We start from the raw sequence: 27,864 nt of genomic DNA, 5'->3' as shown, positions 1-27,864 counted from the left end.
TTTATACTCCATTATCAGTGTTTGTTTATAAATGTCACCAAACATAGCATGCTAAAAATGTTCATTTGCTGTCTCTTCAAACCTATAAAATTACTTGGTTTCTATTTTATTTGCATACTTATATAGCCTTCGATTTATTTTTTTTTTTTTAAATTAGTCTCTACCCTAGCTGTCCAACTGCTGGCTAAGGCTATTTTACAGCACCTTTTTACAGTCACTTTGATCTGCATTCTGTTTTAATCTTATATGATGCTAAAATTAAAAGTATTAGTACCACTGCCTCTCATTCTAAACTGCTTCCATATTGCAGAAGAAATTGATTTTAAAGAGGAAAATCTTAATTTCACTGATAATTAATTGTTCCTGCTTCATATTGAGTAAAGATTAATTATTTAGATTTTTACACACTCACTAAAACTTTAAGATGTAATCCTAAACATTTCAATCATATATGCAATTTAATCTATAAATCTAAAGTTAGCATAGTTTTATGTCATATCTACAGGAGGATATTTTACTTCGAGACTGTTAGGCAGCAATTGTGTTGTCCTGTGTTAGAAGGTTTTTCTAAAAGAAAATAAACACTACTGGCTTTACAGCCAGTGCTCCAAAAAGATAACGTTCTGTAAGCTGCCTTACTATTTGTAGATACTACTTTTTTCCTGTTTGAAAATGACTTTGACATTGCTGTTTGAGTCCAAACCCTTTGTATGAAACCTGATAGTAAGTATATAACAAAAAATATATAATCTCTGTCTTTTTTCATGTGAGTGGTGGTTTGTTTTCAGAGTAATTGTTGCTACTTGATTTTGCATTTTTGTATTCTGGTGTTTCAGCTGAAGTTTACCCGTTTTTAAGAAAAATACTGAGTTGTTCCTTTTAATAACTGAGACGTTTTACTTCTTGTGTAGTTAAATCACTACTGGTTCTGAGGAGAGGCTGAGGGAGCTGGGTCTCTTTAGCTTAGAGAAGAGGAGACTGAGGGGTGACCTCATTAATGTTTATAAATATGTAAAGGGCAAGTGTCATGAGGATGGAGCCAGGCTCTTCTCAGTGACATCCCTTGACAGGACAAGGGGCAATGGGTGCAAGCTGGAACACAGGAGGTTCCACATAAATATGAGGAAAAACTTCTTTACGGTGAGGGTGACCGAACACTGGAACAGGCTGCCCAGAGAGGTTGTGGAGTCTCCTTCTCTGGAGACATTCAAAACCCGCCTGGACGCGTTCCTGTGTGATATGGTCTAGGCAATCCTGCCCCGGCAGGGGGATTGGACTAGATGATCTTTCGAGGTCCCTTCCAATCCCTAACATTCTGTGATTCTGTGATTCTGTAATTGAAATCTTGGTTTTAAGTTTCAATTTGAAGTCTTTTGGGGAGAATGCGCACTTCCATCTTTAAGGTTTTTATTTACATTAGCAAATATTAAACATAAACCCAGAGAATCCAGAAGAAAATGCTAACCAGAAACAGCAAAATGATTGGAACGCATATCTGTCTTAACAGTCTGTATTTTTTAATTATTATTTTAGTTTTTACATCTCAGAATTTTTTGCTTGGTTCTGAATTGTAAATGGCATATTCCTTTGGATATTCTTGGCATACATGCTCTCTTTCCCTTAACCCATTTTATTAAATGGAAGGATGAGAAAGGCTTTTCTCTGGATGAATTACAGCTGATGCACTGACCACGCTTAAGTCACTTTAATTACTGTCTTATATATTGGCTTAGAGTTTTAATGGTTTATAAGTTATAAAAACCCTTCAGTAGTTTATAGTAATTACTGTCTCTATGGATTATATGCAAGAATCTCGAATTTTAAGTATATTAATTTTTTGAAGAGTTCTGTTTTGACTTTTCTGAAAGAATTAATTGCCTTTCTGATACAAATGTTTAAACAACAGAATTAAAGAAAGCAGGCCATTTAAGCCCCTCAATAAATTCAACAATTTTATATTTTGGATGAAAACACTGCATTTTGGAAGTAAGCTACATACATATACTTGCTAAACCGTAAGTATACGTATATATAAAGTAAGTGAGGATATAAAGATGGAGGGAAAAGGATGAATTAGAACTTTGCTCATTAAGTTCATAGAGGGCAAATTTTTTTTCCACAGGAAGTGTAATAACTTTGGAATCTGTGTATGAAAATCCACAGATGCAGGTATTTCTTGGAAAATGTGGCAGTTTTGTTTATGTAATTTGAATTAACTGATGACAAAACAAGAGAAAAAATTCTTTAAAATATCTTCTTTGTATTTTCTTCATTGACTCTTTTTGGTATGTGTGGTGTATTTGGCGCTAGAGCAAGATGAAAAGACAGTGGGAGTGTTAGCAGATGTATTCTTTAAAACTAATCTAAATATTTCATTAAAATGTCAAACTTTGCTAGGACCCCATAGTTAATTACATTTTAAACTTTGTATTATTTAGGAACTTTGCAGGAAACCAGGAAATCAAGCTGGGAGGATGATGGAAGGACAGATTTCACAACAGACATTACATTTTCGCAACCCATATTCGGAGGAAAATGGACCAGTTCCTGCAGTGCCAGGCAGACTACCAGTATTGCAATATGGAAACCCTTATGCAATTCAGGAAAGAAGAGGTAAGTAAATTCCACGCCCCTACCCCCTATGTATTTCTCTCTCACTGTTTCAAAAGTAATGGCTCATTTAATGGAGGTTAAGTACCAACAATCTTTATACTGGAGTACAGAGCCTTTATTGATTGATGAGAATTTAATAAAGTATCTTTATTTTACTGATGAGAATCAATAAGGTAAACAAAGTTTTAAAGAAACACCTTTTGAAAAAGGTGATTTCTCTTCTATTGTTTCATCATATCTAAACGGAAAATGTGTGTGTCTTGATTTTTTAAATGTAAGGTAGCTCATCTGTAATCTTAAAATACAAACTCTAGTGAGAAAAGATACTCTAATTTTTCTTCAGATGGAGCAGATGGTGCTTTTAATCCTGATGAGATCCAAAGACCACCTGTTAGAACTTCCTTTTGGGAGCTGGAAGATGATGTAGTGTGTAGTCAGCCTTCACGCAATCTTAGTCGGCCTGACGGTTTAGAAGATCCTGAGGACAGCAATGCAAGTTACCTTTTTTTCTTATTTTTTTTCCCTTGATATGTTTACTAATGAGTAATCAAGAGTTGCACATAGGTTTTCAGTATCTGATAAGCCTGATTTATTGTTATGTAAATCCAGAATTGATTTTTCTTTTCCCTGAACAATGTTTTAGGTGAATTTTGCTTGCTTTGAAGGAGAAAACTCTGCACATCAATTGATGGTAATATACTTGATCCCCCAGTCTCTTGAGTTACTGACACCTTGTTTTGGTATTAGGACAGTAGCTTCTTAATCTTTTAAAATACTAAAGTAGAACAATCCAAGTAATCTCAACTCATTCTGATTTTTCTCTCCTGTGTGGTAGAATGAGGGCTCAAAATGTATCCACATCTTACTCATCTTATATGTATGTAGGAACTCAATTGTAACAGAACAAATAAAATTTAAAGGATTCTGATACCAGTATTTTCAGTTAAATGCTGAATGAAAATTAGTATTGTATTGGATACTTAATTCTAATGTATTAATCTTTTGTTCTGTCTTTTGCAAATCTGCATTTATTGATTTCCATTTTGAATGTTTTTTTTGCTGTTAGACATGTATTTGGAAGAGCTAGTTGACTTATCTAAAGCTGATTAAACCGAAAGTGACAGATTCTCACCGATTCTTTCTTAGGGCTTTGTTTTAAGTGGAAACTGGCTAGCTTTTCTTTCTAAGACAGTTAGCTTGCACATTCTGGTATAAAAAGATTTTGGTAAACTGGCTTCTTTTATAAACTGGACTCTGTATATCTTCATTTGAACAGGAACAGACTTACTCATTCTAAGTACTCTTGCACCTTCAAAAATATTAAACAACAAATACCTTTCTGCAAAGTATTGTGCTCTTTGCAAATACAGTGGTATCATGACCTGTTTCTCATTTAGTCTAGTTTGCCACATTTAATTGCTATTAACCTTTGCAGAAACTGATCAGTGTTCAGACAGGCATGATTTTAGCCCTGGTGCTCAGCACCTATAATGGAGAAAAATGTATTTCTCCCTCCTGCCTTTTGCCCCTGGTGTCCATTACTGTGAATAATTAGAGAAACTGTCAGAACTTTTGCAGCTTGTTCGTGATCTAGAATGTGAGCTTAATGCTGTTGCCCACCTTTACTTTGCATTTTGCATATTTAATCTGAGCATTCTTGACATAGATATTACATATGACAAGCTCTTCTCTTCTTTAGTCATCTGCTTCAGTTTAATTAGCGGGGTGTTCTTTCTGATCTATGTGCTTTGCCCTCTTGCAAACCCAAGAGAAACAGTGCTAGTGTCTTGTGCTCATTTGCTGACACAGCTTGGATTTTTGTAATGAGATGGAATATAACAGGCTTAAGTAAAGTTCAACTTGAGAAAAGGTGCCTTTAAATGAAATAATTTATATCTTTATTTTTTTACTTTCAAATGAGACTCAGTTGCTTGCTCCTCCCAAAAATAGACTGTATGTATAGTGTACAAATTTACACGGAAATGAGTAGTTGCAAGAATCTTTCTAGAGAGGCTTAGTAATAGGCCAAAGACAAAACAGTTTTAATGTAGTATTTAAAGAAATAACCAGCGAAAGCTTTCATATATGTAGGGGTAATTCATTATAAAGGAAAGCCTGTCATTTGTGCAGAAGAAACAGCAAACATAAAATGATAAATATGAAGAGATTACCATTTGTTGTACTGGTTTTTAAAATAAGCTGTTTCAGATGTAATTCTGTGCATTTTTTAAAACAGTAAGATGTAAAGCCTTTTGTTGGAGGAGGATTCCCTCCCAGAAGAGGAGGATTGGTAGTCTTGCTGCTTTGTTTAATATGTTACTGTTGTACGGACTTCTGTCATCTTCCTCTCCACATTCCTATTACTACACGTTGTATTAATTTAAGAACTTGAGGGTGTTGTAGTCACTTCCACCACTTCATGGCTGTTCTGGTGGTGGTTTCCCTATGATGATGAACATGTCTACATTATTTATCTAAGATGACAGATCTTTGAGACCCTGAGCCAGTATTACAATACATAGGAGAATGAAGTAGAGGTTGTGTACACACGACTGTAAACTGACTTTTCACATATGACTAAAACAGGCTTTTTTCAGTCTATAAGGTGAGAGTAGGGAAGTGTGTGCACGCATGTGTGAGAAAAGCTTTGTGACTTGCTTCTGCAGAATGAAGGCCAGAAATGGGACCTCCTTTCCTTTAGGATATCCATCTAGCCTAAGGAATAGGTCAGCAAACTATGACCTAGTATAGGTCTAGCAAACTATCTAGCAAGTCAAACTTACCTGCTGTAATTGCTGTTTACACTCCTGTGCAGTTGAGTAACTTCATAAACAATCTAGATTAGAGAGGAGAAAACTTGAATGCTTCTCCCAGAAGCATTTTCTGGACAAGGAATTAAGTAGAATTGCTTCAAACCTACAAACCGCATCTCTGCAGCTGTTATTACCTTGACCTTCTTTCATTTTAAATGTTGAGTTACTCTATATCCAACTACGACATCTTCCTTAGCACCAGAGAAAGAATCTAGAATTTGTCTTTGTGCATTTGTCTGCTTGCACGTTTCCATTCTACATGTTGATAGTCCTCAAGTTTTAAAGCCTTTGCCTTCATTGGACCATTCCAGCACTTAAACAACTTGTACAGTATTATTTGTGCTGTGAATTGACGTAAGTGAAGTACCGGTTTTCTGTTCATCAGTACCCTGGCGTTTGCTCAAAACAGAATTCTCTTTCAGTTTGTTCAGATTTTTATTTTGCCGCCTTGCCCCCGTTTTTGTTTTCTTTCTGGGTGTTGTTTTTGCTTTCTTCTGCTAACTTCTGCCGTGTTTGACATGTGGTAGAGATGTTAGATACTGATTTCCTACAGGTTTTTTGACAATTGCTTGGGAGAAGAGAGAGATCTTAATAAATTCTTGTTCTAACAGGCAGCCGACAGCTGGGGTAATTGGCCTGAACACGGCTGCAAACTGGTCCATAATCCAACTGAACAGGAAGAGGACACAAGATAATGTAGGGGGAGAAGTGTTAGGGGGGAATGCAAGACATCCAGAGAAAGTCAGGACTTCTTAGTTCTCTTTTTTTTTTTTTTTGTGGTAAAACTTGAGTTTCTTTTACTTGACCTGAAATTGTCCTGTCGAGTGGAATATCTTGGACCTGTCCTGAATTGATGCAGACCTTCTGTACAGGAATCCCATGTGCCTCCTGATTTTTGAAAAGTCTTCTTAAGGTGTTTTTGTTTGTTACTTGTTTTGCATGTTTTTTAATGCAAACTTTTTCTTCATCAATCTTGTAACAAGCTTGTTTGAGGTGCTGAGTTTACTTTTGCTGAAAGGAATCTTGTGTTCCTGGGTGATGATCCATTTATATGCTTTTTGTCTTGTACTGAAAAAGATCTAACTCATGGTCCCTTGTCTGCAATATATGAAAAAGATCATGTTTCTATTCTGTTTTATTAGAATTGTAAATTGCTTACTATTATGGATCAACCATAGTTCTGTACATCAACAGAAAGGTTCTTTTCCATTTCCCTCCCTAGTGAAGAAAAACTGTCAGCCTGTTGAGCTATTGTGGCTGCCATCATATGTACTTTTTAGCAGTACACCTCTTAAAAATGTCAGTGAGACAGCCTTGGCTGATCTTTCTACCTATCCCAAGGAGGAAATAAGAGTCTTTCAATTATATTAATAGATTAGAGGTATGGCAGAAGATACTAACATTTGGTTGGCGATGGGGACCAGCTTGGTCTGTGTTCGCTCACTGCTTCTTTCTCATTCCACTATCAGAAGTTCTGTATGCTCCTTAAGAGTACATGTGACCTCGTGAGTCAGGATTTTTGCATAACGTCATAGTACTGGATGGGTGCTAGGATGTGTACCATTCCCATTCATAGAGGAAAGACATCGAAACACCCTAAGCTCACTTTAAGAGGGTTGTCTTTATGCTGAAGTTGGGCATGAATTATTTTCCTGGGGATGCTTCTGTACCTGCAACTAATGGTTTGATCTTCAGTTCTGTGGAGTACAGCTGCTATCTTTGTATGCCTCTACAAAGTCATTTTGTCTTTCCTACCGGTAAGTTACAGAATTCTCAAGCTTCTTAGTGAAGACATTTTTGTTACTGGCCATTATCTTGAGGAGCAATATAAGATCAGGTATGGTGACACTCCTGCTATGCTGAAACTTAACGCTGCCTCTGCTATCTTCAGTTACTCTTGAGTTGTACACCAAATAAGGATACATCTGGAGATGCCTCAGAATTTTTGTTTAATGTTGCTGTTGTGTTCTGATTTCGTTTTTCCCAAAACTTTATTCCTTGGGAATGGGCATTTCCATGTACTTGGTTGACATGAAAACACATCAGTTTTGTATGACTCAAAGACTTTCTGAAATTCTGTGTAGCTTTGGCTTTTGGAACTCTTAGGCCAATTAAACTGTGATTTCTGAGAGAGATATGCTGGTCTGTGTTAATCAGGCCAGATGAGCACACACAGTGGTGATTTTGCGTAGAATAGTTGACTTGCCACAAGTTCCTGCTGTCTTCTACGCAGCGCTAACTTCCCATTTGCTCATACTCCCATAATTGACTAAAATGTAATCATTTGGAGCAAATAATTTCTAGAAGCAGGTCTATATGGGAGAGATCCATAAACAAAACATATATATTTTTTTTTTTAAATTTTTTTTCAATACTAAAGTGTGAGTTTTAGAAATGTAATCCTGATTACAGCTGGCGGTAAGCCCAGAATAACTGTCCTGAGACTCTTAAACAGTGGTGTTAGTCACAGTAAATTTGTGGGGGGTGAGGGGTGTAACTTTTGGCAACTGACAACCAGGTCAGGATATTTTTGGAGATGAATCCAAAATGGCCTTTCTTCTAGCAAAAAAAACCCACTACACTTTATTAGCCTGATCTTACCCTGGCAGCTGGTTACTCTTTTGTATAAGATAGACAGAAAAGGAGCAGTTGGTATCCAGGTACCTCTTAGGAGACTGGACTGCTTGCAGAGAGGTACAGAGACCTAAAAGAGTTTCATTTCACTCACACAGCAGGGCTGAATCACGGAAAGAAAATGTACGTACGCTTCTTTCCAGTACTCTTCTTTTCCACCGTGCTATATGTTAGCATTGGCTCTTCATTTATTGTTTAAAGCTTAGGATGGATATCGCTTCGCGTATTGTCGCACGTTAAAATTATCTGTAGAAATCAGACGGGGATTGTTCAAATCTATAGCTTTTGTACAGTGTCACACGCTTTGTTTCTAATTTCTGTTTGGCCATCTTAGAATTAATTACATGAGCTTTTAATTGTAATTGTGAAAGCAGTACTTGTTACTCAGAGACAAAATTGGTTAGTTTTGGTAAAACTAGGTGAGTTGTACTTGTTTGACTGTTTCTGGCTTTCCCTTCTTCCTCTTTTAGTGGCAAACTGCTTTTTACCGTGCTTTATTGTAATACTATGTTTATCTTTGACTCACATAATCCGTGGAACTTGTGGCAATTTTAAAGAGTCAGAATTACAGTCCAGTGGTGATAGTTATGTTGTTAAAGGCATCCATCATAACTCGTTCACCGAGGCATCCAGATTTCTGCATTCAGAAGGCCTGGCACTTGTTATGCTGTGTAACCACAGTGACAGCCTGTGGGTACATGGTATCAGACTCTTTTTAGGTAAGGACCTGAGGCCACATATCAACTGTGTTACATCACGTGGGGCAATGTTGAGGTCTTGGACTAAGTATATGGAGCCATATCCTTGGTCATCAGTCTGGAGTGTGAGAAAGCTGTCTCTGGATGTACATGGGTCTACACTAAGGGCAGATTAAACTGTCCCTTTCTCAAAATACGGAGTATGGGCTTCCGTCCAAATAACTTGGGTGACTCGGCTGTGGGGTCTGGAGAGTAAGATGGTGCCTGTGCTTAAAATACAGCATAGGCCGAGCCATTGAGGCCTGGCCTGGCCTCCCAGCAGTTACTGTCAGACTCTTTCTGTAAAGCAGCTTTAGCTTATCACCTCATTTCGGCTTTTGGGTCTTCAGGGAAATGGTTTGTTTTACTGTGGGAGAGTGACTGGTTTTTAAATGTCAGGTTGAAAAGCATATGTAACATAATTTAGGAGACGAAAGAATGTACCATTGGTTATACTAGCTGGAAGAAAGTGGGCCCTAACTGATCCTGAACCAAGATGAGCAAGATCTGTCCTCCCTTCATCCAGTTCTCTGTTTTACAGGGTACACTTCAGGAGATTTGTCCATCTGAGATGACAGAAATAGCTGTCGGAGTCCAATACAATGGGACATTTTCTCTTTTTTTTTTCCCAGAAGTTCCAAGTTACCCCGGGGCAGTGCATGAGAATCTTTAGTTATTGATTATTATATACTGTTTAGTGTAACTTGTAATTAGAATAGCTGTGAAATAATCTCAGACTAAGATGAAGTTCTTAGTTCACAGAATCACAGAATGTTAGGGATTGGAAGGGACCTCGAAAGATCATCTAGTCCAATCCCCCTGCTGGGGCAGGATTACCTAGACCATATCACACAGGAACGCGTCCAGGCGGGTTTTGAATGTCTCCAGAGAAGGAGACTCCACAACCTCTCTGGGCAGCCTGTTCCAGTGTTCGGTCACCCTCACCGTAAAGAAGTTTTTCCTCATATTTATGTGGAACCTCCTGTGTTCCAGCTTGCACCCATTGCCCCTTGTCCTGTCAAGGGATGTCACTGAGAAGAGCCTGGCTCCATCCTCATGACACTCGCCCTTTACATATTTATAAACATTAATGAGGTCACCCCTCAGTCTCCTCTTCTCTAAGCTAAAGAGACCCAGCTCCCTCAGCCTCTCCTCATAAGGGAGATGTTCCACCCCCTTAATCATCTTCGTGGCCCTGCGCTGGACTCTCTCTAGCAGTTCCCTGTCCTTCTTGAACTGAAGGGCCCAGAACTGGACACAATATTCCAGATGCGGCCTCACCAGGGCAGAGTAGAGGGGGAGGAGAACCTCTCTCGACCTGCTGACCACACCCCTTCTAATACACCCCAGGATGCCATTGGCCTTCTTGGCCACAAGGGCACACTGCTGGCTCATGGTCATCCTGCTGTCCACTAGGACCCCCAGGTCCCTTTCCCCTACGCTGCTCTCCAACAGGTCTGCCCCCAACTTGTACTGGTACATGGGGTTGTTCTTGCCCAGATGCAGGACTCTACACTTGCCCTTGTTATATTTCATTAAATTTCTCCCCGCCCAACTCTCCAGCCTGTCCAGGTCTCTCTGAATGGCTGCGCAGCCTTCCGGCATCTCAGCCGCTCCTCCCAGTTTGGTGTCATCAGCGAACTTGCTGACAGTGCACTCTAATCCCTCATCCAAGTCATTAATGAATATATTGAATAGAACTGGTCCCAGTACCGACCGTTGAGGGACTCCGCTAGACACAGGCCTCCAACTGGACTCTGTCCCATTGACCACCACTCTCTGGCTTCTTTCCTTCAGCCAGTTCACAATCCACCTCACTACCCGATCATCCAGACCACACTTCCTCAGTTTAGCTGCGAGGATGCTGTGGGAGACCGTGTCAAACGCTTTACTGAAATCGAGATAGACCACATCCACAGCTTTACCATCATCTATCCACCGGGTTACGTCCTCATAAAAGGCTATCAAGTTGGTTAAGCATGACTTCCCCTTGGTGAAGCCATGTTGAGTGCCCCTAATGATCCCCCTATCCTAGTTACTGTTTGACCCTTCTTTAATTAGCCAGTAATCTCTGTAATACGCACTTTGAGGTATGCTCGGTATAGACTTGCATTCTTCTTGTTTGGGTTAAGCATACCAAAAGGGTAAGAATTGATCTTTCTTTATACACTTGGCCAAGAGCAAAAGTACACTGAAGAGACAGACTTGCCATGTCTTAACAGCATAATATCAATACGTATTTAGTATTGTCATTCTTCGTAGTGCACAGGTCAGAAGCTACTATAGGGAACACACAGTATGACTTCTACAATTAATTGAACTGGGTGAGGAAAAAGCTATATCCTTAGGACATACCAAACTTAATGTTACTTTGGCATCAGAAAAGCCTTTTCTTAAACTGTTAATAACTTGCGCTTGCCTTTTGTTGAAGCCAGCGCGTACAAGGCAGCAATGCAGGATGGTGCACGTGTGCTCATGTAGAGGGAAGCTTCACACTCTTTTTCAAATCAGTTTTTCAAAAAGGAATGAGGAGGAATGTTGTATTTGTACATGGTAGGGTATCACACTTGCCAGAAGCCAAAAGGAAGGACAACACATCTAAACAATTTTATCTTACCAAGTAACTAGCAGTAACCTAAATGTTTAAAAAAAGAGGGGAGCAAAATACTGAACAAATAACTAAAAGAACTAGAGTAAATAATGTGAAAAACCCACCCAAAATAAACTAAAAAGCCCCACCCAACCTCTGAAAGCTTTATGTAAGGTGGAAAGGCAGTGCAGATTTTTTTAAAATAAATTTTTTAAATGGCAAACCTTTGTATAAATCAGTTTGCATTTTGTTGATTCTAATGAAAATCTTTAGTTTCCCATGGACTGTAGTAGTAGAGCAGAAATACACATGTGGGGAAGCTGGTGCTAAAGCAGTCTGCTCTGCTGACATAGCTAATGTAGATGGAGGGAGGAAACCAGTAAGACCACTTCTACTTGAGTAACGTGTTATATGAACATATTTCCTTTGCCAGTCAGTACATCTTAATCTTTGTGTAATGTGTCCATAAAGACTGAGAGGTTTCCTTTTCTGAAACGAAAACCTCTGTGGTGTTCTAACATTTGTGTGGAAAATGGATTACTTCAGGGCTGATGAGTTCTGTGTTCTGTTACAGTTGGGCGTTCAGGTCAGCGGTTTCTTTCAGGCCTGTGTAAAGACCCTTTCTAAAATTCAGGTTTTGTTTGAATGCATTAATAATTTTGAATGGGAAAAGAGACCTGTCTGTCATGTTAGCCACATAATTTTGGTTAATGCCCTTATATACCAAGTTAATATTTAGCATTAGTAAATCCTGACTCCTTATTCAACTAAAATTAATAACCCTTAATATATTGAATAAGGTATGCATTTGTTATTGGGTCTGCTAATCTGTCCCCAACAAAGCTTGCTGAAGGAATCTGAGGCTGAAGAGCCCTTTCACCAGCCAAGTACCTCATCCACCTCCTCATTTGTAACCAAGTATTAAAAAGTGCTGTGACAGAAGTGCCCTGTGTTCAAGAAGTAACTGAGTGACAAACAGTAAAGAATTGTAAGAAAGTATTTTCTAAGAATTTAAATGTTAATTAGGCCTCTATTTGTAGTGGAATTTGTTTTTTTGAAGGAAGATGCACATTCACTTTCTCAGAGAAGTCCTGGTCTGCTTACAGCCAGGTATTCTGCAAATCTGCCATGGTTTTGGCACTATATAAGCTGTAGCATTGTAGCACGAGAGTACTTTAAAAAAGTTTTTCTCCTTTAATACATACATCCTATCTCTTTGTGACAAAAGCAACACATAATATTTTAGAACCCATATGTCCTTTTTACTGCAGGTGCAAAGCAAGCAAGTTAGACAGGAGAATACGTCTGTGGCTAGCATCTGTCACAGCAAGGCCCATTGGCTGCTTAATGGAAATGTTAAATGCTTGAAACTAAACAGCTGTTGTCAGGAGAAGAAAAATATTGAGGGAATCTTCCCATCCTGCCCTATTTCCATTAACTCTGACTTGACATTCTATTGTCTAGAATTTGAGTTTTAGCTCTCGATAAAATGCTGTTGTGGTTTGTAGTGGGATGCCCTGCATTCCATCCAACACAGGTTTTTCTGTTCTGGCTCACCCCAGGCAGTAGCAGTGAGGTGACCTGCATTTCCTTAGTGACTGTGTTAGCTGCAGCATTCTGGCAGTACTGGCACAAATTTCTGCTCTGGGTGCAGTGTCAAAAGGCAGACTGTGTTTAGCTTTGCATGTTCATTAACCACTCTCCCTTTTGTACACGACAGTAAAACTTAGGCTGCAGAGATTATAAAATGAAAGGTAAATTTCATCCGTGTTTATGCTTGATAACAAAAATACATTTGGCCGGGGGTGAAAGCTGTTTCTGGTGGGTATTATTTAAAATGCTTCCTTTTTTTAATAGGATGATGACAACACTGTACCTTCTGCTCCTGATCCTCCAAGTCTTCTCTTGCATGAACGTGGAACAGGTTTCTGCTTTGATGCCAGGTAAATGTTATCTTTCATTGGGTCTTTAATGGCATGGATAGGTTTCTGTATTACTGGACTTCTTTACTCAAGGGTGGGAAGTGGAGATGAAAAACTATTAAGCATTTTCAATGAATGTTTGGTCTACAATGAGCTCTCAGAGAATATGCTGTTACATTGGGTAGACTGACTGTGTTAGACCTTATTTTGACAGAATGTGGACAATTTCGCCAGTAAATAAATGAGTAACTTTTGTTTCCCCCCCCGCCCCTTTCCAACCTAGTTGTGAACCCAAGTTTAGAGCTTTTATAAAGTGTTATGTTTGCTAAGAGAAAGCATTTATGAGCAGGGAGAGTGGTTTCCCATGAAACTGCTTGGCCATTAAGACATTCAATAGATTTGTATTCAGTGGTAGCTGGAATTATGTCAAAATTCTGTAGCTTTTAAAATGCCAGGTTATTTTGGAATTCCTCTGTAAAACAACTTGAACTGTACTGAGCACTTCCAGCAAAGACATTTGAATTAACTGTACGATACTTGTTTAGATACAAAGTCTGCTCAAGTAGAAGTTTGTATGGCAACAGTATCCTACTTTTATATTTTCTTTTGCAATAGCAGATTAAATAACCATTTCCTTTTTTCTTTCTCTCCACCTCCTCACGAAGCTTTGATGTGCACAAGAAATGCCCTCTTTGCGATGTGATGTTTCCACCCAACTATGACCAGAGCAAGTTTGAGGAACACGTGGAGAGCCACTGGAAGGTCTGCCCCATGTGCAGCGAGCAGTTCCCACCTGACTACGATCAGCAAGGGTTTGAGAGGCACGTTCAGACGCACTTTGATCAGAACGTATTAAATTTTGATTAAATACTTTGGTTTGCAGTGTAGCTTTAAAAACCCACCACTTTGAGTAGTCCACCTATGGAAGGAAAACTGCAGCTTTTCTGTAACAGTGCAAACTTCTGATTAAAAGCTCATGTACTCTGATGGGAGCCGTGATAAATCGTGGCTCTAAGCTGCTATTGGGTTATCTTCTCTCTCTACCTAACATTATACTAAAAAAACCCCACAACCCCCCCACCTTGTTGTGTATGCAGCTATTTATTCCCTTACTTAGTGGAATCTGGCAGGACACAGGAATGACTTAACCTCAGAAAAAATGAGATCAGCTTCATGATGCTCTTCAGCTACATCAAAACGCCACCAAAACACTGAGGGTTTCTCTTGACTGTGGTAACTGAGGCATGATTAAAAACATAATAAACGGGTGTTTCTCCTAGAAAACTTGTGTAATTTTTGAGTAACAGTTAAATCAGACAGTTACTGTACTTACCCTCTGAAAATATAGTTTTCTAGTACATTTCTGAAATGTAGATGCATGTACTGTGAGATTACATGCTTGCAACAACAGTCATGGCAAATACTTCAGTTTTACATCTAGAATGTTTGCCTTAAGGGATAATATAAGTATGTTATACTTTAAGGCAGTATTTTTGAGTTGAAAGAAACTGCTGTGCTTAAATGCCTAAAAGTAATTGTTTAAAAAAAAAAAATCATTGCCATTATGTTGCAGTTGCATTCAGTAGAAAATATTGTTCTGTTTTCACAACAGTGGATTGTGTTCCTTTTGGCTTAGGGCTTTTAAAAGTTTCTGCATTTTAACTTTATGTATTTCTTTCCAGTAAGTAAAACCATGTGTGTATATCTAAACATTTTATATTTACTTTAACTGTATTAAGTAAATTTGCTTTCCACTTGTTGTACAGTAGCCTTGTTACATTAAAAGCAAACTTATTCCTGGAGTCAGTGGTCCTTTTTTCCTGCTGCTCATTTTGAAATAAACCAGAGTTCAGGCTTTACATCCTTATGGTAAGTGACATTTCAGCTCTGTATGACACAGAAACTGTTGCTCACATCTCTTTATGTTCTTTGAGAGAGAGACTCGGGGACTAATGAGTAGCTTCTCTTGTCTGCAGTTCTCTCATGAACATGTGCAATATCCTGTTCAATGCAGGATTTGTTAGAAGCTGGATGACACAGATACATTGGTGTGTCTTTGGTAGCAGCTACTCCATCAGTCCTCTCTGTTCCATTTTAAGTCTTTAGATTTTTTTTGTTTCTAACTAACTGTGAACTCTGTGTCAATGGACAGGCCGAGGTTGAGGCATGGAAGTACTGAAAGGATTTTGTCACTTTTTTTTTTTTTCTTACCGTAACTCAACAGCATATGAAAGCAGTTAGAACAGGCTATAAACCCAAAATATTATTGTTATCATATTATTACAGACTTAGGCAATCTCAGAGGCTGGTATCCCATACAGGCAGGGCAACCTCAAAACCTGACTGTGCTGAAGCAGAGCATTCTCGTAGATGTGTGTATGTGCAGGGAATTACTGAAATGGTTTCCCTGTTAAACAGCCACCCTGATGCAGCTGCTTAAAATAACCTACCCAGTGAGTTTGCGGGTCCATGGCAGAAGCCAAATCCCTCTACCAAAACCTCACTGAACTAAAATTTTCATGATTTCTCCTTTCATAGTGACAGCCACTTCCTTTCTGAAAACCCTTGGAAGAAAGGTAACCCAGAGCCCACCATTAGAAGGGGATTTTTGTAGCATCAATACAAATTTTATCTGGTAACCTGAGCCCTCTTGTGATGTTGGAAGGAAACGGCCTGTGAAATCTGAAATCCTTTTGACTGATTAAATCAAAATACTCCAGGTTATTTTCTCCCCACTGTAGCATTCTGTGCAATTTTGTGCATTACTGGTGTAGTGCTTCAGGTATTTATTGACTACAGTTTGATGATATCAAAGTAAGATATACAAATAACGACTACATACAGCCAAGAGCTTAACTGTTAAGGTCAGTGATGAGTAAAGAGCAGTCTTTTTTAGGTCAGAGGCAGTTTATTTTAAATGTGATTTGATTTACATTTATAAGCAGCTTTCTTGACAGGAATTCTTTAAGTTGCCTTCAGTTCTAAAACAAACCTCTGTCACTTTCAAACTTAAAGTACTTTGTCCCCAACAAAACATATGAAAATATAATTTAAAGCACACTTTTCACAGACACAGTACAATACATTCACTATACACAGTATAACAAAATAGTCCCATCTTTACCTGTGTAATAATACTGTCACAATGAATAGGTAAATAGAAACTGGAATTTCATTTTTATAGTTGAAAAGAATTTACATGCAACAATGACGTTTTACGACTGTTTAGCTGTTGAACAAACTTACCCAGCCTGTCGTTTCTTGCACTAGGAGCAGAGCCAAACTCTCTGTTGGCCAGATCTGTTGCCACAACTGCAGGAGGTGGGAAGCGGACACCTGAGCCCTGTGTGTCCCATAACTCATGTCTGGCTCAGCCTTAAAACCAGCTGCCAGCACTGTGCCACGTGAGCACGGTCACCTCACTAGGATTTGAAAAAAAGGGTGTTTTGTTTGAAATGCTTACTCACTGCAATGATTCCTAAGGGTTTTACTCTGCTGGAGAATAAGTAATTGTCATCCTCACAAAGTTTTTTTTTAAAGCTTTGGAAAAAAAATAGAGGGAAAGCTCCTTCCTCCTTCCTTTGAGCTTTCTTTTGCACTTAAAAGAACAGGAACTAAGTGAAGGTGATGATCACTGTGTTTAACACAGCGCATTCCTCCCTAGCCCTCACCGTGTAACAAGTGTTTCTGGGCTGGGGCAGGGCGGGGGTGCCCACCTCCCTTCCATGCCAGCTCAACTCCAAGAATAGCACTTGTGAGAGAAGAATGCTCAAGGCAGGATGGTAAACAACCAATGTTCCGGTATGGGCCAGACACGAAGCACTCGCACCTTGGCTTTAAGTCAGTCTCTGACCATCTGCTGCAAGAAGCACTTAATCTTCAATAAGGCTCATATGTCATATTTCAGCAAAATTAATTGTAAAGCTAAACAGACGCTTCCAACTGGAACGCAGTGACCTACACTGAGAAGAAAAAAAAAACAAAAAAACACCGCACAAAAAAAATCTCAAAATATAATGAACACGAGGGAGAGGCATTAGAAACTCCCTTAGCACAACTAATGGACCTCCTTAAACCATACGTAGAATTTTTTAATTTTTATTTGCAACCACAGGCACATGCTCGTACAGTAGTTGCAAGAATTGGCAACACATAAAACATTAAATCTGTTGGCAATAGAGAACTACAAAGTGCTTTAAAACTTCATCTGAGATGAAGAAAATTGTTTCTCACACACACATAAATTTGCACTTAAGTATTTCCAAGTGTCTTTCTAACATGATAGTTCAGGGGGAAATATTTAGTTGGACTGGGATATTGGTCCTCAAACGTTTGATGGGCATGAACATAATATGACATCTTGTACAAAAAAAAAAACAAAAAACAAAAAATTCTAACTAAAGTGATTGTTTACTAGTTCGAATGGCAAGATTTTCAGCATCTCAAGAGGGAAAAAAAAAGATTTGCAAGATAATATAAAATACAGCAAGCACACCTTTTTATGTATGTTATTTAAGTAAGTATGAAAATATTTTTAGCATATTATGTTAAACATTCTTTCTTATTTATACTTCCATTACCTAAAAGACTTGCTACTCCACTGCTAACTCCGTTACGTAAGGCATGTTAACTATAGTTTGACGAGGGTGGTATCATTTTGGTTTTGCACACACATTGACAGATGCATTGAAAGTCTTCATCACACTACAATCTTGAAAGGATGTCAGTGCCAAGATCACATCCTCTCACTCCTGTTCAACGCTTCAGTACAACTAAATACACAACGCTCCCCCCCCTCAGTTGTTTTTGTTTCAGGAAAAAAAAATGTTCTGAGGAACCTATAGCTTTTATAGCACCTTATCTCAAAGTAATGAAAAATGGGTATGATGATTACATGTGCAAATGTACAAAATCATTAACTCTACAAAGATACATCATTCCAAAATTACAGAAAATTTTAAAGCATGCATTTATTTTTTTTTTTAAAGGGTTGCTGAATGCTTCCCCTGAAAAAAGGTGGCTGTTCTCAAAAATCAGCAACTGCTGGTGAGGGTTTCTTGGCACATTTGTGACCAGCATGTTATTGCTGCATCTTCCTGATAATCTCAGCAGACACGGGGGGATGGAAATTGATTGTGTGGTGCCGCAGGCCCTGAGCTGTCTTGTAACTCTTCCCACAGCGACATTTGAATGGTTTGCGTACGCGGATTTGCGTTCTGTGGCCGTTCTTGGCATGGTACTTTATACCGTTCACATTCTGTGAGGGAGAAAGTAAAAAGTTAGAGGTCAAGCGGTCTGATGAGGGCTTGGCTTCCTGTTAAAAAAAACCAAAAATCGATTAACGTCACAGACAAAACCACATAGATTGCTAGGAACTCCCGCGAGGTGTTCGGCGTGTGTTGGGCTTGCAAGAGAGAAGATGGGACAAGGAGGAGAATAATCTGCGCGGATAATAATGCCTGACATCTGTCTACCTGGGTAATCCTGATTTTTTTAATCTCCCAACGTACGGCACTTTCCAAAAAATACCATTTAATGGGCTCACACATGGATGTTCTTTGCTTCTGACAGTTTTTCATACAGCACTGACAAATTCTATTCAGAGGTTCATTTACAAGCAAACAAAGAATTGGCATGAAGACTCGAGTCACACTTCAAAAAGCTGAAGCTCCCCCCATGGTGTGTCTGTTCCATTTTGGGTCATTGTTTCTAGATATGTCTTTAGACACCAGCAGATTCTGATAGTTTACACATTGTCTCCCAAGAATTAACTGCAAGGAACACTTAACTCAAAGAGTTACACAGGGCACTTTTAGAAAATAATCTAGAGAAGCCGTCTTCAAAATAGCTGTTGTTTGGGAATCTTCTACAGCCACAACTAGAGAACTGATCTCCACTAGTTATGAGAGAAAAGAGCAAAAGTCAGCACCACAACACACTTACCATTACACTGGCAAGGTCAGGCAACAGGCAACACTTCTGCTAGATTAATCACGACCCTTCCCAAACAAATCAGTCATACCCCTCACCTCCCTTTCACATCTTTCTGGCAAAAATGGAAGAAGCTGTTGTGGTCTTAACAGCTGGTGTGGCACTGCTTTAGGTAGGATTCATCTTACTGGAGTCTCTCTTACCTGCTTCCGCTAAAAGAGCTTGGATTTTTGGATAAATAGGGAAAGGCAAACTCTTTCATTAGAGCTTCTCCTAGGAAGAAACCAAAGAAGATGCCAAGACAATTTGTGACAAAAAGATACAGCTCCGAGGCTCTACTGTGTCCTCTCTAAGGTTTCCAGATACAGATCTCATGGTTTTAAAACAACTATTAAGAAAAAGCTAAAATCAATTAAAAGCCTGGATATTAATTAACCCACTTAAATTAAGTTTTAGGGATCTTGTCTTTCGTGAACCACTGCCTGGTGTTACACATACTAAAAAGTCCCCTTGGCTCTTTAAGGAACAAGTTCAGTTTTATCAATGCACAGTTTACAGTAAGTGAAAGCTCCAGCTCGGAACTCAGCACAACTGGACAAGTTAGACGATTTGTTTTTTTAAAAAAAAAAAAAAGGAAAAAGAAAAAGCCTTCAGTAAACAGAGCAGAGCTACAACTCCTAAAACTTCAGAAGACTATATACATCAGAAAGCAAACCCCAGCAAGGCACGAGGTTAACATCAATACCACTTCCCTGCCAGCACTTCCCATTCTCCTCCCCTACCACCTAATCCAACTTAGAACTTCTGAGTCAGAATCTTAAGTGTTATGTCCCACTCCTGAGAGAGGCAGTGCCCCTGCGTGCTGCCCTCCGCTGCCCTGCTCTAACCACAGCTCACAACAGCAAGCAAGAGAAGTACAAGGAACTTGCATCAGAAAGGCAAGGAGGAGTGGAACTGCAATAGAAACCACCTAGTCTCCCAGATTGCTGCAGTGGTCTCACAGTGTAAAATGCTGGTCCTTATTTATTACACGTTAACGGTGCCATGGCAGCAATGTTTTTTTAATCTTTAAGCAAAAACAGTTCTCTGGTTTCAATCATAAAAGTTGAGCGTGGTACCGTTCTCGTCAGAACTCATAACACCCAGTGGAGTCTGTACCGCTGAAGTGGCATTTTAGGGCAGCCTGGGTGTCTGCAGAGGCTGATTTGTGGAAATCCTTTAGAAAGAAAAAATTAGCCTAAAATATCCACCCTGGAAAAAGGGTATGGTGCAAGGCTCCATGCTCTGCCCACAGATTCATGCTTCTCTCTAGAGCATCCAGGCACTGAATTGTCCCTTGAAGTTGCAAGTCCAGCCCCCAAACTGTCCTTCACATCTTTAAAAGCACTGGACAACTCCTGCACAGCTGTCATCTGAGATGCAGGAGAAGAGAATCTCCAGTCTCCAATACAAACCAGACACAGAAATACAAGCCTTTAGTGCAGGTTACTTCTGGGTGAAGAGTATTCAGAGGTAGAATGCTGTGCCACCAAGACAGACAAGGGCACATCCAAGCTACAAATTATCCTCAAGAGCAGACAAGTGAATTCCCTGCAAGTTATCTGAGATCCTGAGGCAGCTTTTAGGTGGTTTTGCACACAGTTACAACCTTCAGCACCCGCAGGACTGCTGGGGTGAGGGGGCCGGGATGTCACTGGATGGCATGAGGACTGTCACAAGGCATCTGTCAACACCTAATTACTGTTAAGGCCCTGCGCCTTCAAAGAAAAGAAAATCTGGGGGTGACCCGCTAAACTTTTGCTACTGCAGTGGAATTTTAAAAACAAAGCTATCCCCAAACCCTATCATGTTTTGGAAATGACAGAAACCTGTTTAGACTTTTAATTTTTGTAAGAAATCACTTTAAGATACTTCTAAACTCGTATCAATTGCTACAGATGCCATAAATCTGGAGTCACAAATATCCTCACTATTCCACGCCAATGATACTCTTCTCCTGATGCAGATTTTTTTAATGATCCACTCAGCCTCAAGTACACCACGCGCTTTGATGAAGGGGGAAAAGTACTTTCAGGCAGAAAAATTTAAGGAAATACTAAACCAGAAACCTGCGTGGAATGAATTGGGCCATGGAAGGTCTGAGAAATAGTAAACCATGCAGAGTATGAGGAGGTAGAGTAACATGAAATTTGACCTGTATGCCTGTCTAAAAGAAAACTGTTGTTAGAATTACAGTCGACTCTTCAGCACTTTTTCCACTGCTGTAATGTAAACACTTTGTGGTATGTCTGGGCTGAGTTTGTTGAGGTATGGCAAAACCCACTGCCAAATTCAAACATCACTTTTATTGCCCTGGTTACTTAGGTTGCTTGTTATTTGCTCTCACAAATGATTGAGGAAGAAGGCGGCAGTATAGAAGGGCACTCTCAAATCTTAAAACAGGAGGAAACAATTATTAACCTGAGACCAGATCAGGAGGAGATAGAGAAGTTTAGACTGGCACTACCTGGTTTGCCTGGACACACGGACACTTGCTGGGCAGGGCCCCTTGCACGGCAGTACTCATAAAGCCACTACACTGCAGAGAGCCTGCCACCCCCTTCAAGAAGGAAAAGAGACGTCAGTGATGGTTTGGGAGGATTTCTTGTTTCAGACTTGGACGTTCATATATGTTTTTGTATCTCCTGGCTGTTCCTCCTGAAGTTTTCTTTGTGGGTCCAGTTCCTCTTTGCTCAACTTGCAAGCTCTGGCTTGCTCCTTTCTTTCAAGTAAACTCCTTTCTTTCCCTCTCTCACTTCAATATTCTTCCTCCCTAAGCTCTGCTGAGGCTCACTGCACTTAGACCAGCCTTCATGGGGGTTTGCCCCACCCGACAGGCCTAGGACCCTCGTCCCATTACGTGCCTGAAAGACAAGCCCAATGCCTCGGTATTCTTGGAAGGTACCATTTCTCTTGCCCTAGGCCAAAAAGCAGTCATAAGCTACATTTTGTATGCACGAAAATCTGTTACTCTTTTATTATTGTATTTGCACAAACTAGAAGAATTATGACAAATACTCTAGGGTTTTCTCTATAATGGTATATATCCGTTATTTGTGGGGTTTTTTTGTATCTATCTATTATGTATCAAACTTCATTTGCTCTTTGGAAGTTGCCTGAAGAACTTTATCTACATCATAGATTTTGAATGTTTTTCTCCAGAGCTAGAGATCAAATAAGTGGCACATGTAAGTGGTATTGAATAAAAGGAAAACTAATCTCCACCTTCATAAATCCACACTTTAGCTCCTACAGGTGGCATTTTGCAGAGCACGTTAACTACTCAATACCCACATACTTCTGGACAGGGCATCTAAATGCGAATGTAAATCCAAAATCTGGTGAGGGTGAACTCCACAGAAACAAGGCTAAGATCTTTGGGTTCCTCTGAATCATGCAGATGATTTTCTGAAAATCAAATCTAAGGCATCAAATACAAATCATATGCAGAAAGAAAAATCCATAAATGGCAAACTATAAAACACTTATAATTTGCTCTCTAGGTCAGTAACCATAATTAGAGAAGAAGAAAGCAAGCTTCAGAAATTAGTTTGGAGGCTTGTGTATTAAGCATCTAGAAGTCAGTGTGCCCCAGATTCATTTAGCTGTTTCTGACTATCCCACAAACAGATTTACATATCATTAAAAAAAAAAAGGTTTTTTTCCCCCCAGAATCTTCAGCTCCTCAAGAAAATCTGTGCCATTCTATATAGAGTACCAATACACATTATAAGCAAGCAATTTTATTTCTTGAAAAAAATTAAGTTCCTGAAGAACAACTAAATGTTTATGACTCACTTCTACTGCACCGCCTATGGGAAACCGCCCAGAGATAGCAGCTGGGCACAAGGCCAGTAGGGTCTTCTGATACTCATCTGGGCTTGTGTATAAACATGTTCTCATTACAGTTTCCATTGTCTGCCCCAGCCCATTCCTTGGGAGTATTTGTTGTACTCATTCTTGTCTTATTTACCTTTCCATAATGACTTTTCAGTGCAGAGGCCATCTTTTATCCTGGTACATTGTTTGCAAAAAGGAGCCCCAACCCTACTGGGTCCTTTAAGCAGGACTGTAATACAAATAACACATCTAAAAATAACATTTCTGCTTCTCAAGCATACGTCAGCTAAGGCCAGACAAAAGAAAACTGTGTATATCCTCCTTTCCTCCTAGCTCCCTAAAGGAATGCATCCTTTCTCAGCCGTAAAGTGAGCCTGGCAATTACTGTATGTGCGTGTCCGTGTTCCTGTTTGGAGCTCTATAATTGTTTTACAGCCCTGGCTGTGATTATCCAGTACCCACCAGAAAATCCCAGTGCTTTGATCACAGGACTCCCTACCCAGACTTCGCAAATAATTCATCAGAGGAGGGGGTTAAGCAGAAGGAAGATGAAGAGGAAATAAGAAACACAGCTGACACAAAGCTAAAAGGAAGGAAACAAAGATAAAAATGTAAAAAGAAAAAAGATAGGCTGAAAAGAAAAAAGAAAGGAAACAGATCCTACAGAAAAGAGAAATGAGGTGAGGCAGAGTTTAAGGAAATGTGTTTTCCTATCAGGACTAAACAGAGGTGAGTTTCTTAGGAAAATACGGTACTTTTTATTTGCTGCTGCTCTCTGCCTGTCAGCCTCTCTAAGGGTTGTTAATTTGTTCCCTGTCCGACTGTTCTAACATTAATGGTGTACAAGATATCCCTTGGACAGTCCTCATGCATTTGAGATGAAGGTAGTGAGATAGCAGAAGCAGGCAGAAACAGCTTGCTTATTTGGGCAATAAAAAGACAGAGGGCTGGCAGTCAAACAGAGAACAGACAGGATATAGCAAATTACAGGGCTCTCCTTCTTAGCCTTTGCCATTAAGTGAATGTTTTCTGCAATGCATAGATGCCCTGTGGGCACAGGGACTTCTAACAATCACCATGGCTTGTTTGCTTCCTGAGCTAGGGATTTAGCTTTTATACTATACCCTTCATCTGGCACAGCTTCTACCACACACAAGAAAAGTATTAATCCTGAATAGTGTGGGTATATCTGCAAAATAATACTTGCAAATAGTCTGAAAACCATCTTTCCCTCTCCCTGCCCCTGGAGACGGGGTTCAGTTTTTCCTGTAACTGAAGAGGAGAATAACCATTACATAGTTCAGGCTAATCTCTGCAAAAGAGACTCGTATGCCACTAAGAAATGAGCACACTGCTTTCTTGCTCATGTTTTAAGTAAGTATTGTCAGTATTAAATGATCTGTATATGAATCTGAGACTTCTGATTTGCTGCTATGGGAGCTGCCACAGTCCAGAATAGATGCAGCACCACTGAAACACATTTTTGTCCACTACACGGTTTCATGCACAGTTTATTAATTCTTCTCACAATGTTTAATCTCAAATGTTATTGGTCTTCATATATTTCTTTCATATTTCTGTTCTCTTTTGAGTTGCTGCTTTTCAGTTATTTAAGGAGAAGCCATAAAATAAACCTAGCATAAAACCAACCCAACCACCACTGCTTTTTCTAGGGTATAGGTCAGTGGTTGAATTTTATAGTACTTCATGCAAAAACTTCAGAAAATGATTTAGAGGAACTGTGCCAACAAGCTATTTCTGTTTCCAAATGTCAACGACTGTAGAATACCATGCTGAAGTCCAAGCTGCTCAATACAATTTCATCTGTCTCTGCACCAGTTCACGTGAAGCAATGCTCCTGTCCTCACAACATCACAGCACGTTCTATACCAGCCAGCTCAAGGTTCAAAGTTAAAGATGTTTCACTCCCATAAACAGACAAAAATTTCTGATGATGGAGAAGAATTAAAAAGGGAGGGGGGGATTGTTCCCCTGCGTGTCAGCAGAGGGATGCAAGCCCTGCACTTGGGGCCAGACACACTTGACTGCTGCGCAGATGGGTCACGGGGACTCGGACTGCCAGAATTCTTCCAAGGCTCTGCCTTCCCGAGGTGACCTCTGACTTGCAAAACATTAACCACCACCTTCCGCACATCACCTTTACCAGGAAAAGTACCCTGGGCACAGTCTCACCGAAGGAGAGGCAGTATCTCTAGCAGTTATGCAGAAGGAATTCATTCTGGCACTGATGGGCAGAAGCTTTTTATTTAGTGTCTCTGAAAGGGACCCAAGAGATTATTTTGCTGGTAGTTGCTGGTAGTACCTCCTGCATTCTGCAGTTAAATTGTCTAAATAATAGAAAGTTAAGTTAAAATGTGTAAAGCAAAAGAGTCACTGTATGTAATCTCTCTTGACAGACAGGGATGCAAAAGGCTAAATCCTCTGTAAAACTGACAACTTGGCTGTGCTTGAGAGGAAACCAGTGAATAAAACATGTACTCTGCTAAAATACCACAAAAACAAATGTGAAAAGTCTATTAAATGAGAAAGGTACAAATTGATTTTAGAGGCTCCCCCCACCCCGCAGGAAATAAGATAGGTCTGCACTACTGCTTACCTTATATCTTTTTTTACATCCAGGAACAGGACAGGCAAAAGGTTTCTCATCCCCTCCATTCATGCACATAGAACTAAGGATAGCTTCAGAGCTGATAGCGCTTTCTGTAGTCCAGGACTCATCACTGTCTGATTCTTCATAGTCTACTTCCTCCTCATCATATTCACTACCTAGAAAAGCGAGGTATTGAGATGAAACAGGAATAAATAAGAGCACAGCAAGATATCACATTCTGCATTTATTGCATCAGTGACAATGACTTGTAATTTCCCCACTTTTGTCTTTGCTGGAAGACAGTTATTTCTAATTTTATAAATCTCTCTCTTATATTTATTCCTTCATAAAGACACCAGTGGTTCTTTTTCTAATAACCAGGACAGGCATTATTAATATATCTTCATAACTGCACTAAATGCGTGGCACAGAAAGTTCAAAGGACTGAGTTAAAAATGCAGTTTCATTACTCCTCAAACACCAGGACCCTTCCGTCTTTCCCAGCGCCCAAACAGAAAATGTGGTTTCACCCCCCCGCAATTAAAGCTAATTTTAAGGCTTTTCTTTATGCAATACAATACTGAAGAGCGTAATTCTACAGATCATAAACAGTGTAAAATAATATGTTGACAAGTCTTAATGCATTTACTAGCCCTCTGGAATTAATAGGAATTATAGCAGAACATTAATAAGAATTATACTGTAGCAATTATAGTTGTGAAATTCATTCCCTCAGGTGTGGGGATAAATTGCATTGTGTGGCTGCCCCAAACAGACCACATTATGTTCCAGATATGCTACGACAGCCATTTGAGCAGCTGGTGCTGAGTTTATTTATTATTTTTAATTGCAGTAACTATTAACGAAATTCTCTGAAGAAGTTAAATGTGAAACAAGAGAAATTAGGAAAGCAGAATTCCAACTATAAAAATACAGTTTAAAAAAAAAAAAAAGGCAGGGGAGGGAAGAGTCCCAGCTGATTAAAAAGAAAATATATGCACAGAGGGAGAGAGAGGGAAAGCTGAGGGAAACTTCTGTGGTGTCAGCAGGAGGTGGTGCTGTGTTTCCCCTCCCCTTTCTTCTTTCCCTTTCCCAGCTCTGCTAAATTTTATCCTTTCTGCTGAAAGACGATTTGGCTCTGAGCGCTGGAATAGCTCCTGTTATTAAAGACAGTTATGTGACACTCGCATGGCTGTATTTGCTTCCCTCATATGCCCTTTCAGTGCACGCCTCTAAGCAGCTCTACGTGCTGAGAAGAAAACGCAGACAGATGCCTTACGGCACTTTAAAAAAGAAACATCCCGACTTTACAGAGAAAACCCATGCTGCAATGTACAATGGGGTCTTTGGGTTTTTTTTTCTTCTGGTGAAACTAAACACACACCCAACGACTCAAATTTTTCCCTTTGGATTCCCCCTCCCCAGTACTTTCAGACTCGGCACCTCTCCATCATCGAGTAAAAACGCATGTCAACTGGTAGCTGCAAGTACTCAGGGTTCCTGAGCTTTAATCAGTTATTGTAAGTTCGCTTACAGATGTCAGGCTATCCACGTTTCTTTTCTGTGGTTTTCATCCGTACAGGGTGGTGCGCAGATGAGGAAAGATGGATGGTTTCCCACCGACAACTGTCGACATGAGCGCACGCACACACGCTCTGCAGCACATCTGGAAAACTCTGCCCTGCTGACTGCGACTCCTTATCCCACACCGAATGAGCGAAAGCCAAAGAAAGCATTATTGACCTCTTAAAATATTTCTGAACTCGACGAACAGTTAACCTAAAATGAAGTTAAGAGTTGTTACAGTTTAATTAACCAATAAAAAAAATGGAGGCAAAACCACAACTCTGCTTCTACGATTTCCTGCCCTTGATTGTATCGTGATGGAAAAAATTCCTCAAGCTGTTCCTTTCAAACTTTTTAGCTCAGTGGGGTTTTTTTAAGCAAATGCAACAGAAAACCCTATTGTAAATAAATGTATGCACTCCTAGGATGAGAAAATATACAATTCTGAACACTGATACCAACAATTTCAGCCATTATAATCACCCCTCTTGTAAGCCCCCTTAAGAGAGGGCGATTTCCTCCTAAATAGGATTTTTTCCTCCCAAAGAAAACATCATTTGAGACTGTA

The 27,864-nt window shown here is 39.6% G+C and overlaps 2 protein-coding genes across 5 annotated transcripts in view; one reads left to right on the top strand and one right to left on the bottom strand.

Moving 5' to 3' along the window:
* The window catches only part of TAX1BP1 (Tax1 binding protein 1), a 66,134-nt gene extending 51,023 nt beyond the window's left edge, over window positions 1–15,111 (top strand). For all 4 annotated transcript variants that reach the window (XM_068405134.1, XM_068405135.1, XM_068405133.1 and 1 more), the window contains 4 exons: window positions 2,439–2,613; window positions 2,957–3,105; window positions 13,245–13,330; window positions 13,975–15,111. In XM_068405134.1, coding sequence (XP_068261235.1) covers window positions 2,439–2,613; window positions 2,957–3,105; window positions 13,245–13,330; window positions 13,975–14,176 — 612 coding nt within the window. In that variant the 3' untranslated portion in view covers window positions 14,177–15,111. The remainder of the gene's footprint in view (window positions 1–2,438; window positions 2,614–2,956; window positions 3,106–13,244; window positions 13,331–13,974) is intronic.
* A 1,144-nt stretch (window positions 15,112–16,255) lies between these two features.
* Window positions 16,256–27,864, bottom strand: part of JAZF1 (JAZF zinc finger 1) — a 209,431-nt gene continuing 197,822 nt past the window's right edge. Inside the window, exons 4-5 of the mRNA XM_068405177.1 lie at window positions 25,737–25,906; window positions 16,256–18,566 (exon numbers count right to left, since the gene is read on the bottom strand). Of these exons, the coding sequence (XP_068261278.1) occupies window positions 18,390–18,566; window positions 25,737–25,906 (347 nt within the window). The 3' untranslated portion in view covers window positions 16,256–18,389. The remainder of the gene's footprint in view (window positions 18,567–25,736; window positions 25,907–27,864) is intronic.

Source organism: Nyctibius grandis, chromosome 7 (assembly GCF_013368605.1).
Source record: "Nyctibius grandis isolate bNycGra1 chromosome 7, bNycGra1.pri, whole genome shotgun sequence".
In the NCBI taxonomy this organism is placed as follows: Eukaryota; Metazoa; Chordata; class Aves; order Nyctibiiformes; family Nyctibiidae; genus Nyctibius; species Nyctibius grandis.
The sequence above is the reverse complement of the archived record's forward strand: the minus strand, read 5'-3'. Positions and strand labels throughout refer to the sequence as shown.